Source organism: Scleropages formosus, chromosome 2 (genome assembly GCF_900964775.1).
Source record: "Scleropages formosus chromosome 2, fSclFor1.1, whole genome shotgun sequence".
In the NCBI taxonomy this organism is placed as follows: domain Eukaryota; kingdom Metazoa; phylum Chordata; class Actinopteri; order Osteoglossiformes; family Osteoglossidae; genus Scleropages; species Scleropages formosus.
The window spans coordinates 6469853-6483935 of record NC_041807.1 but is presented as its reverse complement, the minus strand read 5'-3'; the positions used below and the strand labels follow the sequence as shown (position 1 = coordinate 6483935).

The 14083-nt window shown below is 43.6% G+C and overlaps 1 protein-coding gene across 2 annotated transcripts; it reads right to left on the bottom strand.

Annotated features, from left to right (window-relative positions):
• Nucleotides 1–2738: 2738 nt before the first annotated feature.
• LOC108938206 (zinc finger protein with KRAB and SCAN domains 8) lies at nt 2739–4862 on the bottom strand. 2 transcript variants are annotated; one of them, XM_018758575.2, is made up of 3 exons: nt 4341–4862; nt 4161–4252; nt 3362–3717 (listed from the first exon to the last, which is right to left on the bottom strand). In XM_018758575.2, the coding sequence occupies exons 1-3, from the start codon at nt 4528–4530 to the stop codon at nt 3625–3627; spliced, it is 375 nt and encodes a 124-aa protein (XP_018614091.2). In that variant the 5' UTR covers nt 4531–4862; the 3' UTR covers nt 3362–3624. The 2 variants fall into 2 exon arrangements, with proteins under 2 accessions (XP_018614090.1, XP_018614091.2); XM_018758574.2 differs by lacking the exon at nt 4161–4252 and having other exon boundaries at nt 2739–3717; nt 4341–4842.
• Between the last annotated feature and the right edge of the window lie 9221 nt (nt 4863–14083).

Sequence of the window (14083 nt, the reverse complement as noted above, 5' to 3'; positions counted from 1 at the left end):
AGGTACTTGTGGTGGTGATGCTAAAACTCTCGATATAATCACGCCAATCTTTGCAACAAATGGTATTACCTTCAAGCGTACTGATTGTGTCAAGGATTTGGGTGTCCTGCTGGATGGAAAGCTGTCATTTGTATCGCACGTAAATGCTTTGACTAAGTCGTGCTTCCTTCAGTTAAGAAGCATAGCTAAAATGCAATGATTCCTTTGTAGATGGGATTCTGAGAAACTGATTTATGCTTTTGTTTCCAGCAGGCTGCATTACTGTAATGCTTTATTGTCGGGTTGTCCATACCAGACTGTATCCAGGCTACAGTTGGTACAAAATGCTGCTGCAAGAATTGTCACTAGAACTAGGAAGTTTGACCATATAACACCGGTACTTAAATCATTAGATTGGCTCCCAGTCGCTTATAGAGTTGATTATAAAATCCTACTTTTGACCTATAAGACAGTACATGGCATTGCTCCGGCTTACCTTTGTGAGATCATTCATTTTTATATCCCAGGACAATATCTCCGTTCATTAGATGCACGTTACCTTAAAGTACCTGTGATCAATAAGACCTCAGTAGGAGGTTGTGTCTTTAGTTATACAGCACCTAAACTGTGGAATAGTCTACCAGTTACTGTCAGAAATGCCCCGTCTGTTTGTTTTCAAATCCCAACTAAAGACTTACATGTTCACTCAGGCATTCCACCTCGTAATGTAATTCCACCTGCCTTGGTTGTTTTTTTATCACCTTTATAAAAATGCATATTAAACTTACTTAAGTAACAAATTACTAACTCTGTTCTATCTTCTCATTGAGCACTACCTCGCTACATAAGACCTGAGGAGGCAGGCCAGTGGTGACAGACGAATCCCGCGCTGACAGAGGATGATGTCCATCTGCCATGATGATCGAGACGTTCCATGCCGAGCTAGGGATCCAAGATGCCATTTACCAACATTATCATTATTACTTAAGGGGGGTGCGGCAGCGCAGTGCGTTGGACCAGGTCCTGCTCTCTGGTGGGTCTGGGGTTCAAGTCCCGCTTGGGGTGCCTTGCAATAGACTGGCATCCTGTCCTGGGTGTGTCCCTCCCCCTCCTGTGTTGCCGGGTTAGGCTCCAGCTCCCCGCGACCTCATATGGGACAAGTGGTTTCAGATGATCTGTGTGATCATTATTACTTGTTACACACTGGCTTACAATTGTTACTTTCTAGAATGCCCAGGAGGGGTGGGCAACCACTGGCCTGTGGACCCCCAGAGATTTTTTTCTCCCTCAACCTTCAGTTGGGAGTTTTTGTTCCTTTCCCTGGTGGCCAGTAGGTATACTTATAGCTCTATAGTAAGTTCTTCATTTATGGTAGCCATTAGTCGACTGTCTTCTTTGTTTGTATCTGTTTTTCTTGCTTTATGCCTGTGTTAAAGCGCTCTGTGTCACTGAGTGAGAAGAGCGCTCTAAAAAAATTAATGGAATTGAATTGAACAATGTCAGCATGTGAATATTTTACATATGTTTTTCGCTTTACATTGCATTACTGTATAGCCATGAATACAAAGAACACAGAGTCCAGTGCAGGAAACTGTGCTAAGCACACAGGGCCCTTGTCAGATGAGGCGCAGCACGGAAGGCCTGTAGGTCGAATCCCTGACTTGCAATAGTGCCCTTAATGTGGAATGCCTACATTTGAGGGGGAAAAAATTACAAAACAATAAAAGGGGCAGCTGGCAGCATAGTGATCAGCACTACTGCCTTTGCACCCAAAGGTTGCAAGTTTGATCTCCATTTTGAGCAAGGTACTTACCCTAAATTGGTCTGGTAAAATTACCCAGCTCTATAAATGGGTAAATAATTATAAGTAGCTTAATACTGTAAGGGGGGTGTGGTGGTGTAGTGGGTTTGGTTGGGGCCTGCTCTCTAGTGGGTCTGGGCTTAAAGTCCTGCTTGGGATGCCTTGTGATGGACTGGTGTCCCGAACTGGGTGTGTCCCCTCCCCCTCCAGCCTTGCGCCATGTGTTGCTTGGTTAGGCTCCGGCTAGCCACGACTCTGCTTGGGACAAGTGATTTCAGACAATGTGTGTGTGTTAATACTGTAAATCGCTTTGGAAAAAGCACAGTAAAAGGCAAAAAACCTGTTAGTAAACAACTCTAACTTTGTAAAAAGCCTGAGACACTAGAAACTGCAGGACTTTTATGTTGGATCAATGTTATCCAACACCTTCAAATTTCAAGTATCTAAAATAAAGCCAAGGACCATAAACTGTCACTTTGTAGGCTGCTTGTTGACTTAATAGCATTAAAAAAAATCTGAAATATATAGGCAGAAAAAAAAGTTGCGAATCCTATGTCAGGAACTTTTCTCCCAGCAGGGTTACAGTGTTCTGAAGCCTAATCCAGAAGCTTTATTATCATTTATTTCATATGTGTACCTGTATCAAGAATGAAACATTAACACAATTTTATAGCTGATATGTTTTACATGTTAACTCTGTCTTCAAAATATGTGATGTCCAACTGAGCCTGTAGGTTAAGCAGAGTTTCAAAACTGATCCCCAGCATTAGACTGGATTCAAAGCCATGTTCAAATCCACACTTTCTGTTATAAGGCCCAAGTGCCAACCAGCAGAAATCCGCATTGCAAAAGTGGTTCATGGAAATTCAATAAAGTCTTACAACAAATTTCAAATTCAATCATAACTGATTTATTCATGGATTAAGTTCTTTAAAAACTTCTGATAAAGCAAGTGTTGTGTGTGCTATAAAGCTTTTATTGGCTGTGATGCAATAGTTCAATTTAGGACCAAGTTGAATTACGGACAGACTTCTGGTCTCAGTCGCACTTCATCTGTCTAATCAGACATGAACAGCAAGCGATGGCAAAAGCACCACATTTGAAGCACATCTCCACTCAAGTCTCTTCACTGTGTTCTCCTATGTGAAGCAGTGGACTTCCATGTGTCGTGAACAGAGTACGATTGTCCTTCCCTTGTAAATCCGAACACTCCGATTTCTGCCGAGCGTGAATCTGTAGATGTCCTTTAACCTTGCTCGACTGACTGAAACGCTTCCCACACACGGTGCAGCTGTATGGCTTTTCTCCTGTGTGAACTCGTAGATGCACCTTTAAATGTACCGACTGGCTGAACCGTTTCCCACAGACCGCACAAGAATATGGCTTCTCACCCGTGTGAACTCGCATGTGTAATTTAAGGTGAGATCCTCGGCAGAAGGTTTTGGTGCACAGAGGACAGGAATATGAAGCATGTCCTCTGACCTGACTCATCTTTCCTTCAGAGTGCATCTCTTCACAGTTGAACATCTGTGCACTATACTGTGCACCACTTTGTGGATACAACATACTGAAGGAGTTTAGGTTGTGTTCTTCTGTTGTGCTGTAATCTCCTGCACCTGCTGGCTCTACTTTCACCTGCTCAGGTAAAGCACTGCAAAGAGGCTCCCCTTCCTCTGCGCCCACGGTTGAAGTTTCGACCGCAAGCACAGACTGCAAGAACTCTTCACCAGAGGGACTTCTGTCAAACACCCGTGTGAATCCAGAGGAATCGACCCTTTGCGCTTCCAGCTCCGGGTGCTCCACTTTGCTCTGGAGCTGCTCTGTACTTTCCTGCAGCCCTCCAGTTAGTGCATGTTCAGCACCCTCCTTTGGGCCAGATCCCCACTGCAGCACTTCAGGTGTCCCTCTGGCAGGGAGAGTGGATGGGCAACCAGACTCTGGGGAGGGCAACATTAGAAGAATGAGGGTTATAATCCAAAAAAAAGTCAGAGGACTACCCATCTGAACCTGTGTGTATGCAACATTACAGAAACCAAATGTGTGAGGTCAGCATCATCACAATAATTTTTAAGGTACCACTGCTCTGTACCTGAAAAAATACATTTACTTTTCTCCAAAGCAACTGATAATATTAAGGGAATTTACAACTATTTACCCATTTATACAGCTGGGCAATTTAGGTAAAGTACCTTGCTCAATGGTACTATAGCTGGTGGTGGGATTCAAACCTGCAACCTCTGGGTCCAAAACTTGGCAGTAGCTTAATACAACACTATGATTGAACTGCCTCCTTAGACAAAAATTAATTTAAAAAAATAATGTAAGAATCATTACTGTAATATTTACAGTCACTTTTACATAGCCGATGCTTTTCACTTACAGTTGAGGTGTTATTTACCCCATTTTTTACCGTTACTGAACTGTTCCACCCGCGTGTCGTGCAAATGTAAATCAGTGTATATTGCAAGAGACCTGAAAGAAAAGTGTAAATTAATAAAGGAGGAGCACATGGGGAGAATTTTAAAAGCCCCGTGCGGTTGCCGCCCAAACCCGCACTCACCGTGTAAGATAGCCTGCGCGTGGAAGCTGACCTCGTACAGCCGCTTCCGGAGCCGCTCGCTCTCGCGTCGCGCGCGGCCCACTTCTTCCTGGAGCTCCAGCACCGCGTCCGACACTACCTCCAGTATCTCCCGAGCGGCCAGCATGAGCCTCTCCGTCACGTAGGCGTTTAAACTCTGCACTTTTGTCATTGCGCTGCGACCCTACGTTGATGCGCGTGGCTTGATGAACGCTCACTTATTGGTCAAATTGGTTGTTTACGCGGAATCGCAGTCAAATCTGACTTTGTAAATATTCATACGATCGGCGCTTTCTACACGGGTCACTTCCGCTTTCATCACAAACATGCGACTTGCGCAAACGCCGGAATATACTGTTTGCACTCTTTCATTACCATGTGTTCCTCAGTGTTTTTCCACACTGGTGGTTGACGTCGGTTTCTCTTCACTGTCTTTTAATTTTTGCAGTCATCATGACGTTGTGGTTATTGCAGACAAATAACACAAATGTTTTCCACAATATAAATGTGTGTATGTTCAGGCTGTAACAACCAGTGTTATCAAGAGTTTGAGCAGGAACTGTATTTATTGTACATAGTTGAATTATGGGAAAATTGTAAATAAAGTGTTCAACTGCTTGTGGGGGAGGGGGGGGGGGGCTTACAGGGAAAAATAAGGGAGTGACTGCATTGCCAACAAGAAGTTGAGAAAGTCAGGAGGTGTCAAGCAGGCTGGGAAGGCTGCCTTGAGGTTCAGGTCTTTGAGGAGGAGGTATCATTGGACCAAGAGCATTATTTCCTTGGGTGCAGGTGCTCTAATAAATGTTTGTCAAGAATGCTGCCTGTGCATCCTTTGTCCCATTTGAACCCAGAGTGCTGTATGCTACATTGGTGTAAGAAGTGTGATGGGGCAGGATAATGAGAGAATGGATTCGGTAGCCATAGAACACCGAAGATGAAGAAGGGAGATACAGCATGGAGAAAGAAGCTGACGTTGCAAAAGAAGAGCCTATAATGGTGGGGGTTGAGGCAGTATAGTTGTAGCAGAGCATAGGTGTCCAAGGGGGCACTGGAGAAGCGCACACTCTGGCAAAGATGGCGGCAAAGAATTGCAAGGTGCTGCTGAAGATGGGCACGCAGGTCCAGTGGGGTCTCTCTGCACCCACGGTAGAAGCAGCAGAAGGAGACAGTGGACCAGCGCAGGTGCTGGGGAAAGTTGCCCAATGTAGAGCGACGCTTTCCCGAAGAGGCTGGGCAACATGTTGGATGGTGTGGAACAGTGTACCTCAACAACAACCAGGCAGGCTATCGTAGCCGAGGTGAGCGAACCCACAAATATGAATTCGCCCATGTCTGAAGATTTTGCTGCTTTTGTGAATAAAACGCCCAGCCTGTATGAAGCCCCAATGAGCTTTCTCAAAAAGGGTGATAACTCCACAAAACCAGCAGTGCTGCACAACAGGAAGCAGCCCGGCTTACAAGCACTGCAGCAGACTGTGCGGCGAGGCAACAGAGGCATGAATGGCGAGCAGATTGGCCTGCCCAGGTCCTCCGCCAAAAGGTGACCGAGCTGCAGGAGATGCGGCAAGACAACCAGGTACGCAAAGGGGGTGTTTGCTACTGACGGCGGAGCAACTGCGGAGAGTCAACCCAATGGTCCCACAAAAGCCGGTCAGCCGCGGGGAGCACAAAGCGGTCGGCGAAAACCACGTGGGTGCCGCTAAGCCTGGTTGCGTGCATGTGAAGAAGCTGTGCTGTGGCTGAGGCCGGGTGGACAAGGGGCGAGGATGGCCACCTCGGCCCCTGGGAGTGCCACCATGGTGGGCTACATCGACTGTCCCTTCCCCAACAGCCAGTGCTGAGCATCTGGGACCTGCACTCTCAACCAGATGCACATTTCCAGACAGTGGGGATGTTTCTGGGACAGGCAGCAGAAGGGACCCTGCTATTTTTTTTTTTTTTTTGATGGGGGGCAATGTAATGACCCGCGTTATCAAGAGTTTGAGCGGGAAGTGTGTTTATTTACAATTTTCCCACAACTGAACTATGTACAGTAAAGTGTTCAACTGCTGGGGGGACTTATGGGGAAAATAAGGGGGCGACTGCATTTGCTGGCAAGAAGTTGAGAAAGCCTGGGAGTGCAAAGCAGCATGGGAAGGCTGCCTTGAGGCACAGGTACTTGAGGAAAAGGAGTCCTCCCATCAAAAGTATTATTTCCCTGTGTGCCAGTATTCTAATAAAATGTTTGTCATGAACGCTGCCTGTGCATCTTTCGTCGCCCACCTTAACCAAGACCACAACCCGCCTCAATGTTAATGAAGATTTGATGAATTAATTTGAAACAACCAAGGAAATGGCACAGCCAGTCAACACCTTTTTTTTCACACAAAAAAAAAGAGCATAATTTCACATCCGCAGTCCTGACAAAGCATCCTGTGGGCAGCAGGTCTGTCAATGTGAGCATTTCCCCACGGCCTTCTCTTGTACTGGACAAGTCAGCAGTTGGAAATGTGTGGAGAGACTGGGAGAGCCTGGTAACCATTGCTCTGTCTGCCCTCTGCTGCTCATACCCTATTACTACTACATTTACTCATGTAGCTCATGCTTTTCTCCAAAGCAACTTACAATTATTTACTCATTTATACAGCTAGGAAGTTCTTAACTGGAGCAATTTAGGGTCAGTTCCTTGCTCAAGGGTATGACAGCTGGAGGTGGGATTTGAACCCGCGACCTTTGGGTGTAAAGGTCAGACTAATATGCTACCAGCTGCCCAATGTTGTTATTGTTATCTTTTCTGTCTTCTGTTACCTGTGTCACATCTACTTAAGTACATGCATAAATTTATCTTTATTACTGTAACTAAAAATGTATCTTTTCCATCCTACAAACTGAACTTCAGGTATACGCCACAACGTACAAATCTGTTGTTAGACCTTCCTATGGCAGTGTGCCAAATGTAAACAGGTAAATACTGATTTAAGAACTTAATGTTTATACAACTTGCTGGTACCATTGCACTCTCTATTTTTATTGGTCCCCCATATCTGAAAAATGTCCTTACGCAGGATAAGTACTGTGCATCTTGTACCACTATATACTGCATGATGCTGTGAGGATATAATGACAAGCAAATGAATAACACAAAGGAATTTTTCACTGAGACTGCTATACTGTACCTTATCTATGTAATCAAATAGCAGTCTGTCCCTCTGTCAGTAATATAGTGTTTGTTTAATAATTTTTGATAACAATTGGTTTAGCCTACAGTATATCTCCTTGTGTTGTGTATACAGGTTTAAACGGTACTCTGAGACAAACCGATTGTACTCAAGAATCACGTGTCCAAATCTCTCCTTCTGTCTTCTTGGACTGTTCTCTGAGATTTACACAGCTTTGGAGAAAAGTGTCTCATAAATTCATATTTGGGGACAACTGGTAGCGTAGTGGTTAAAGCTGCTGCCTTTGGATGTAAAGGTCACAGGTTTGATCTCTACCTGTAGTACCCTTGAGCAAGGTACTTACTCTAAAATTTCTCCAGTAAAAATTACTCTGCTGTACAAATGGGTAAGTAGCTGAGTGTGCGTGCACACACTCTTGTGCCGTTATATTTTTCTGAGACACACGTGTAGATGATCATAGACGCGCACATGTTCGCACACACAAATCCCCTTACAAAGGGTCAGTTGATACAGTATCTGTACACAGACCTGATGAAGAGTGTACAGTGGCCTGTGTATGGCTCGCTGGGGGCTGTGGGGGGTGCTTGAAGAATAAGTCATTGTTTGACAGGCCCAGCTGTTGGATCTGCTCTCCTAGTCGACAGGGCCTTCTCAACCACCTGCCCCCTGATTACCTACTATGGTATTAGACTCTCCCTTGGCTTCGCGCCAGGTTACTCCACAAACACTCCACTTCTTTTGCTAATTGCCAGTTCCAGCAATTTAATAGAAGTCTTCCTCGTATACAAGGGGGTGCAAGTGTTGCTGTGCTTGTGAGTGTGTCATGGTAAGAGGCCCGTCCAGTATACTGTTGAGTCGACACTTCTGTGCGATGCCTTTGTCTAGGACCCTGCCAGACCTCATTCATCCATCCCCACTTAAGTGATCACTTAGGGAAAAGGGACCATTTGGTTCTCTCATCACAGAGAAACTGATCACACAGCGCAGCGCAGAAGTGATTCAGACAGGCTTGTTTTTCTCCAACAAAATTGTCTGGTGAGTCATTTTGTGTCACATAGCTGAAACAGCATCAGATTTTAAGCAATATTTCAACACTTTAAACATAGTTTTGCCCTCATCTTAGTAAAGTGACTCTCATTCCACATTGTAGGACTCTCTCACCTCTGACACTACTACAATCATGGCAGGTGGGTGTTGCTATAAAGAATCTGTATGATATGCGAGACATTTTCCCTGCTTGCCCAGTTTAAATCACCTCGCAGCTGTCAGATATATCATTTCTGGCAGAGTATAGAGCAGCAGCTTTGCCTTGTGAGACCCTTCACTTGTTCAGCATAAGGCCCGATTCATTTGTGTTTATTTGGGTCCTGAGTTTCTCTTGCCATTTTCAGAATGGACCCTGACAGGGAGAGATTCCTCTGTGAAGAGTCCATTAATCTTGGGCCACTTTGCTCTTTTACATTGATCTGATTCAGCCGTAAAAAGCCATTCTGCTCCTGCAGTCGCACGATGTTGGTAGGGAAACAGACAAAGCCATTATTTGAGCCATTTATTTGAGTGGCTTAACATAAAAGCTTTGCAGCGTACTTCTGCTGTGAATCAGCCGTGTGGATTACAGGTTTCATTTTGCCACACAAAAATGTTCACTGATTTTAAGGCTGCAGGTTAATTGGTGTCGATTGCTCAGCTCTCGCTTCTCTAGGCTGAATAAGATGGGTCCGCTTTGTGTGTTAGGCGCAGCAAGTCATGTAGTAAAGCGAGCTCCTGTCCTCAGATCTGAAGGTTGCTAGTTTTAATCCCACTTACTGTTCTAGTGCCCTTGAGCAAGGCAATTACCCTACATTGCTCTGGTAAAAAATTACCCAGCTACAGTACATAAATGGGTAAACTGCAAGTTGCTTTGGAAAAAACATCAGCTAAATGAACAGATGTGAGTAAAAGGTAAAGCATGGAGGTTCTCAGTTCTGGCTCCGTTGTGGTGGAATGACCTCCCGCTCTCACTCAGAACTGCTGAAACTCTGTCTGTCAAGAAGGGTCTGAAAACTCATCTTGTCTGAACTCACTTTGTCGATGATCTCTCAAGCTCATGTATGGTGTAAATGTTCATGCACCGTAACTTTATGATAATGCCCAGATAAGCCTTTACACAGCTGCTAGTCCTGTATTGTACATAAATGTTTGTGTACCTTTAAAAAAAAATTTTAGGAAGGTGATCAGGATTTGTCTATCCCAAGTTTTGTGCACCTACTCGTGCAATAAACATCGATGCATAAAGTGGAAAGAAACAAACTATGTTTACTTAAGAATCACATGTCTGTAACTATGTCTCTTTTTCTCCTATTGTAATACACAAATTGTATTTCTCTGAGATGTTCGTCGCTTTGGAGAAAAGCATCTGATAAATAAATAAATGTAAATGTAATCTAAATGTAAAGAAAGAAGGTACTTGCCCATGGAATACTATCCTTAACTAGAATAAGCTTTTATACATTATTAATTTCTGCAGAAAACCACTTTCATTCAGAAACACAATAAAATTCTATAAATTAATTTGTGAATTAACTGAAGTTGTGTAAATGGCCCAGGGCATGTCAACAAGGCCCCTTCTAAAAATGGAACCTCTAAATTTAGTCTAAACAATTTCAGACCCAAACACACTGTTTAGTGATACACCCAGAACTGTGTCCATAAATCAGTATCTCTACTATCTTAGGATTATTGAAACTTTCCTTTTTGTGATTTGTAACTTCTGTCATATCAAAAAACAATTTGCTTTTATAATATTCAACCAAACTTCTCTATGTAAAAAGCTCAGACTTACCTGTTACAAAGAAAACTGTAAACTCAGACAACTGAAATGACAGGAAATGGTAACAATGAGCAGATCCCACTGAGATTTTGTGGCAAGTGCAGTATTTATCCTTTGCCATGGTTACGGTGAGCAAAGGCATGGCCTAACATTGACTTAGTATCTTCTCACTGGTCAGCTGCAGGCACATGGCCTTGGAGGACAGAGTGACGGTGTGAGTAGTCCTGGAAGTCTGAAAGGGATAGACATTAAAGGTGTGCTGGGGTGGGGAAGGATCCCTCTAAAGTGCCGTAACCTCCCTCACCCACAGGTCAGCCTGTTTGTGTGATCAACAGGCTACCAAGCAGCATGATAATGAAGCAAACAGATGGACCCCCCTCTAGTATTCAATGCACACTCACACATGTGTATACACATACACTCCATGTCAGTGAAGAGTGCTGAAGCGCCACTGTGCTTCCATAACCTTCGCTGAACTGGCTTTGATTGACAATGCAGGTGTGTGTTACAGAGCCCCTCCCCCTCTGTCATTGCTATGTGTGCCTAATTTGAACTTGCTCAGTATAGTATGTGATTCAGCCGAACTTAAGTGAGTTACACAAGCTGATCTTAACAAGCTGAAATATTCAGCAGGGGACACAATTTTTTTTCTAACAGTCTCTCTTTTAACAGCACATGGCTGATGACCTTGATGTTGTGGAGTTAGGCTTAGGACATCTTTTAAATGGTCTTTTCACATTATCCTGGTTGATTCCATCAATACTCCTGTAACATTTCTTGAGTCGTGCAGCACAATTAAGCTATTTTGTTTTTGTTATTGTAGCACAATGAGACCATTGATGTTAGTTAGTGTTATCAGTGGACAGCTAATAGTGTAGTAGTTAGGGCTGCTGCCTTTAGACCCAAAGGTTGCAGGTTTGATTCCCTACCTCTGGCTGTAGTACTCTTGAGCAAGGTACTTACCCTAAATTGCTCCAGTGACATTATCCAGCTGTATAAATGGGTAAATAATTGTGACTTTAACACTGTAAGTTGCTTTGGAGAAACATGTAAGCTAAATGTACTTCAGTGTCTTAAAAATGGCATGTGTGGACTGTTCTACCCATCTATAACAGTTGGCTCTGAAAGCTCCTCTGTGCTTGACAGGAGTTATAATGTGCTGCAGGGTTAGAAACAAGTGCTACTGGAAGTGTAAATTAAATATTCCTAATTAAAGTAAGAACCTTCTCTTTGTAAATGGTGCTCTACTAGCTAGCTCATGGGAAATGTACAAGTTTGCCTAGCAACACATAAATATGGCCCAGTGAGAAGGTGGATCAGCGGGCATTCCTTGCGTAAAGGAGAGGGGCACCAGGCTATTTTCAGCCTTGCAATTTGGAAGAGGTTGGAAAGCAGATTAGCTGCTGGACAAGGAGAGAGGCAGTCAGTCTCCGAAGTTGCAGCTTGGGGCATTCGGAAGGAGATTGCCACATGCAATGGCACACACCGCGTCTGGGTAACATTTGGAACTCTGGTTTGCTCAGAACTAAGCGTACTGCTTGATGATAGCTGCCCATTTCTGGGTAAGCAGCTTAGGTGCCTGTCTCTTTCTCACTGGGTGAGCATCCGGTTATGTGAGATCACTGCTGTGCATCTCAGTGTGGGTGGTGTGCCTTCCCAGAGGGCCGAGGCCTGCACTGTTTACATTGGATGCTGTTGACATCCTTCAGAGCGAGTAACAGCCGCCGGCTCCCTACCCTACAAATGCTCTCAGCTATTCGGTTGCCCCAGAAACTGAAGCAAAGAATTCCTCAAACTTCAGATATGGGAGATGGCTGGTGGAGCGTGACCTAGATATAACTTGGGGCGACAAGATGCCCGGTTTGCAAATTGCATTCCTGTTCAGGGGGTAGTGCCTGAGGGGCCAGGGAGTGTGTTGGCTTTGTCAGTGCTCCAGTAAAGATCTCAAACTGGTAAAGGAGTACAAGTAAAGGAACTGCAGGCAATATCCATAAATCTAATTTATCAGAAGTCTACAAGATGTTTATACCTCAGACAAAGGTACTGTGAAAGATGTCTGTCAGAAGTGTAAAAACTCAGAGTAGAGGGTTTATACAGGAGTTTTACTGTAGCTGAGGTTTGACTGCACAGGAGGTTTACTTTACACACCAACCTCGCCACTGCAATATACCCTCCAACTTTCCTTTTTTCTCACTTAAACTGCAACATCTCTTCAGTTATATGGTTTTCAAGCACTACTGAAAGCTTAAAATTTAAGAAGAGATTTCCAACATGAGAAATTAACAACTAACTTTCTGAAGCAAGCCTCTTATTCTTTGAGTGAGATGTAAACTGTCATGTCTGCTTTCTTCTACCAAATGTTGCCAATAAATGCAGAAAGTTTAATACCAATATCAAAAGCCATACAATAGGACGGACAGCCAAGCAGACGTTTCTTTTTTTTATTACGGATCGGTTGTTCATATGTTTCAGTATTCACTCATTATTTTTTCCTGAGATAATATTTCACGTAGTGTTCTTTACCTTCTTTGAAATTCAGCAATAGGTTACTTGTGTAGGAGTAGCAGTGCCTACCAAGTTGCTGTTTGAAAGCCCTTTATTCTGCAGATTGTAATGACCCAGCCAGCTGCCACCTCATGTATGAACTTAGAGTATCAGCAGTGGCCTTGGCTAGGTTGCCACATGGATGGCAGCCATGTCGCCTCCGCAGGATGTGGTCAGAAGGTCTCATACACACCGAAGTGAAGCTGTCTAGAAACATGCCTCTGTTTTATTGAGGATCAGACAAAATACTCATGATCTCCAGCATGAGGATCTACCTGAGAAATACTGTGTACTGCTGACGTATTATAACATTATTATATCATTTAAGCATTTTCTTAAAGTACCATGTCAAAGTACAACTTTGTTCTTGTTGTGCCTGAACAGAAGGTTCCAAAACTATTATGAATACCAATATGTCTTCTTCTGAGTTTTTTTTATTTATTCGCTATAGGGAGAATTAGTTGCAGAATCAGAAATGGAAAATTCTTGACCTCATATTTTTATGAAATCATAGACAAGCGAGTATCGTGTGCACAGGTTCAAGTCCCTGATGAAGCACCACCGTATTAACTGGGATGAGGCACTTTCCCTTAAGTGGCTATATCAGCTGTGACAAGTGGTCGCACACCTTCACATTCTTAATCTACTACACATCACTTAGAAGTTAGGCATTCGTTTTGTGGAATGGGAGACTATTTACTAACAACGCATAGGATGCTTGGGGTGGGAGAGGTTGGCCTGGTTTGGAAAATCCCAGCATGGTCTGGATCATTCCTGTGACTTAACATGACACCACTTGCACTAAGGCAGCGACAGCTGTCTGCATGCATGCCTTCCATTCAGTTTGTTGTACAGAATTAAGACCAGATCTCAGTCACTTTCTATATCAGACCTGTTCCATTGCTGTTGCTGTTTCTGTAAAGGTTTATTCTGAAACCCTTAAAATAAGGGATTTGACTGAAATGTGAGCGATTGAGCTGTGATATCACGGGACCAATGATGAGAATGCTCTCGGGAATGGCAGTTTATCATTACTGGACTGTTGAAGCTAACTATAGCTGCTTTATTACAATCAAATGAGACAAATGATCTGCAGTCAAAACCATAAGTGAGAGAAATGTTAAAAAACTTATAGCATATTCCTTAATTTACTGCACCAGTGTCTGAGACTTTTGCCAGACTTACCTAATAAATAAATCAAGTTATGTCTGTAT

Coding starts and splice junctions, on each gene's coding strand:
- LOC108938206 (XM_018758574.2), bottom strand. CDS start 4,530: ATGACAAAAGTGCAGAGTTTAAACGCCTACGTGACGGAGAGGCTCATG. Junction 3,718..4,340: donor CGCGCAGGCTATCTTACACG/GTGAGTGCGGGT, acceptor TGCCCTCCCCAG/AGTCTGGTTGCCCATCCACT.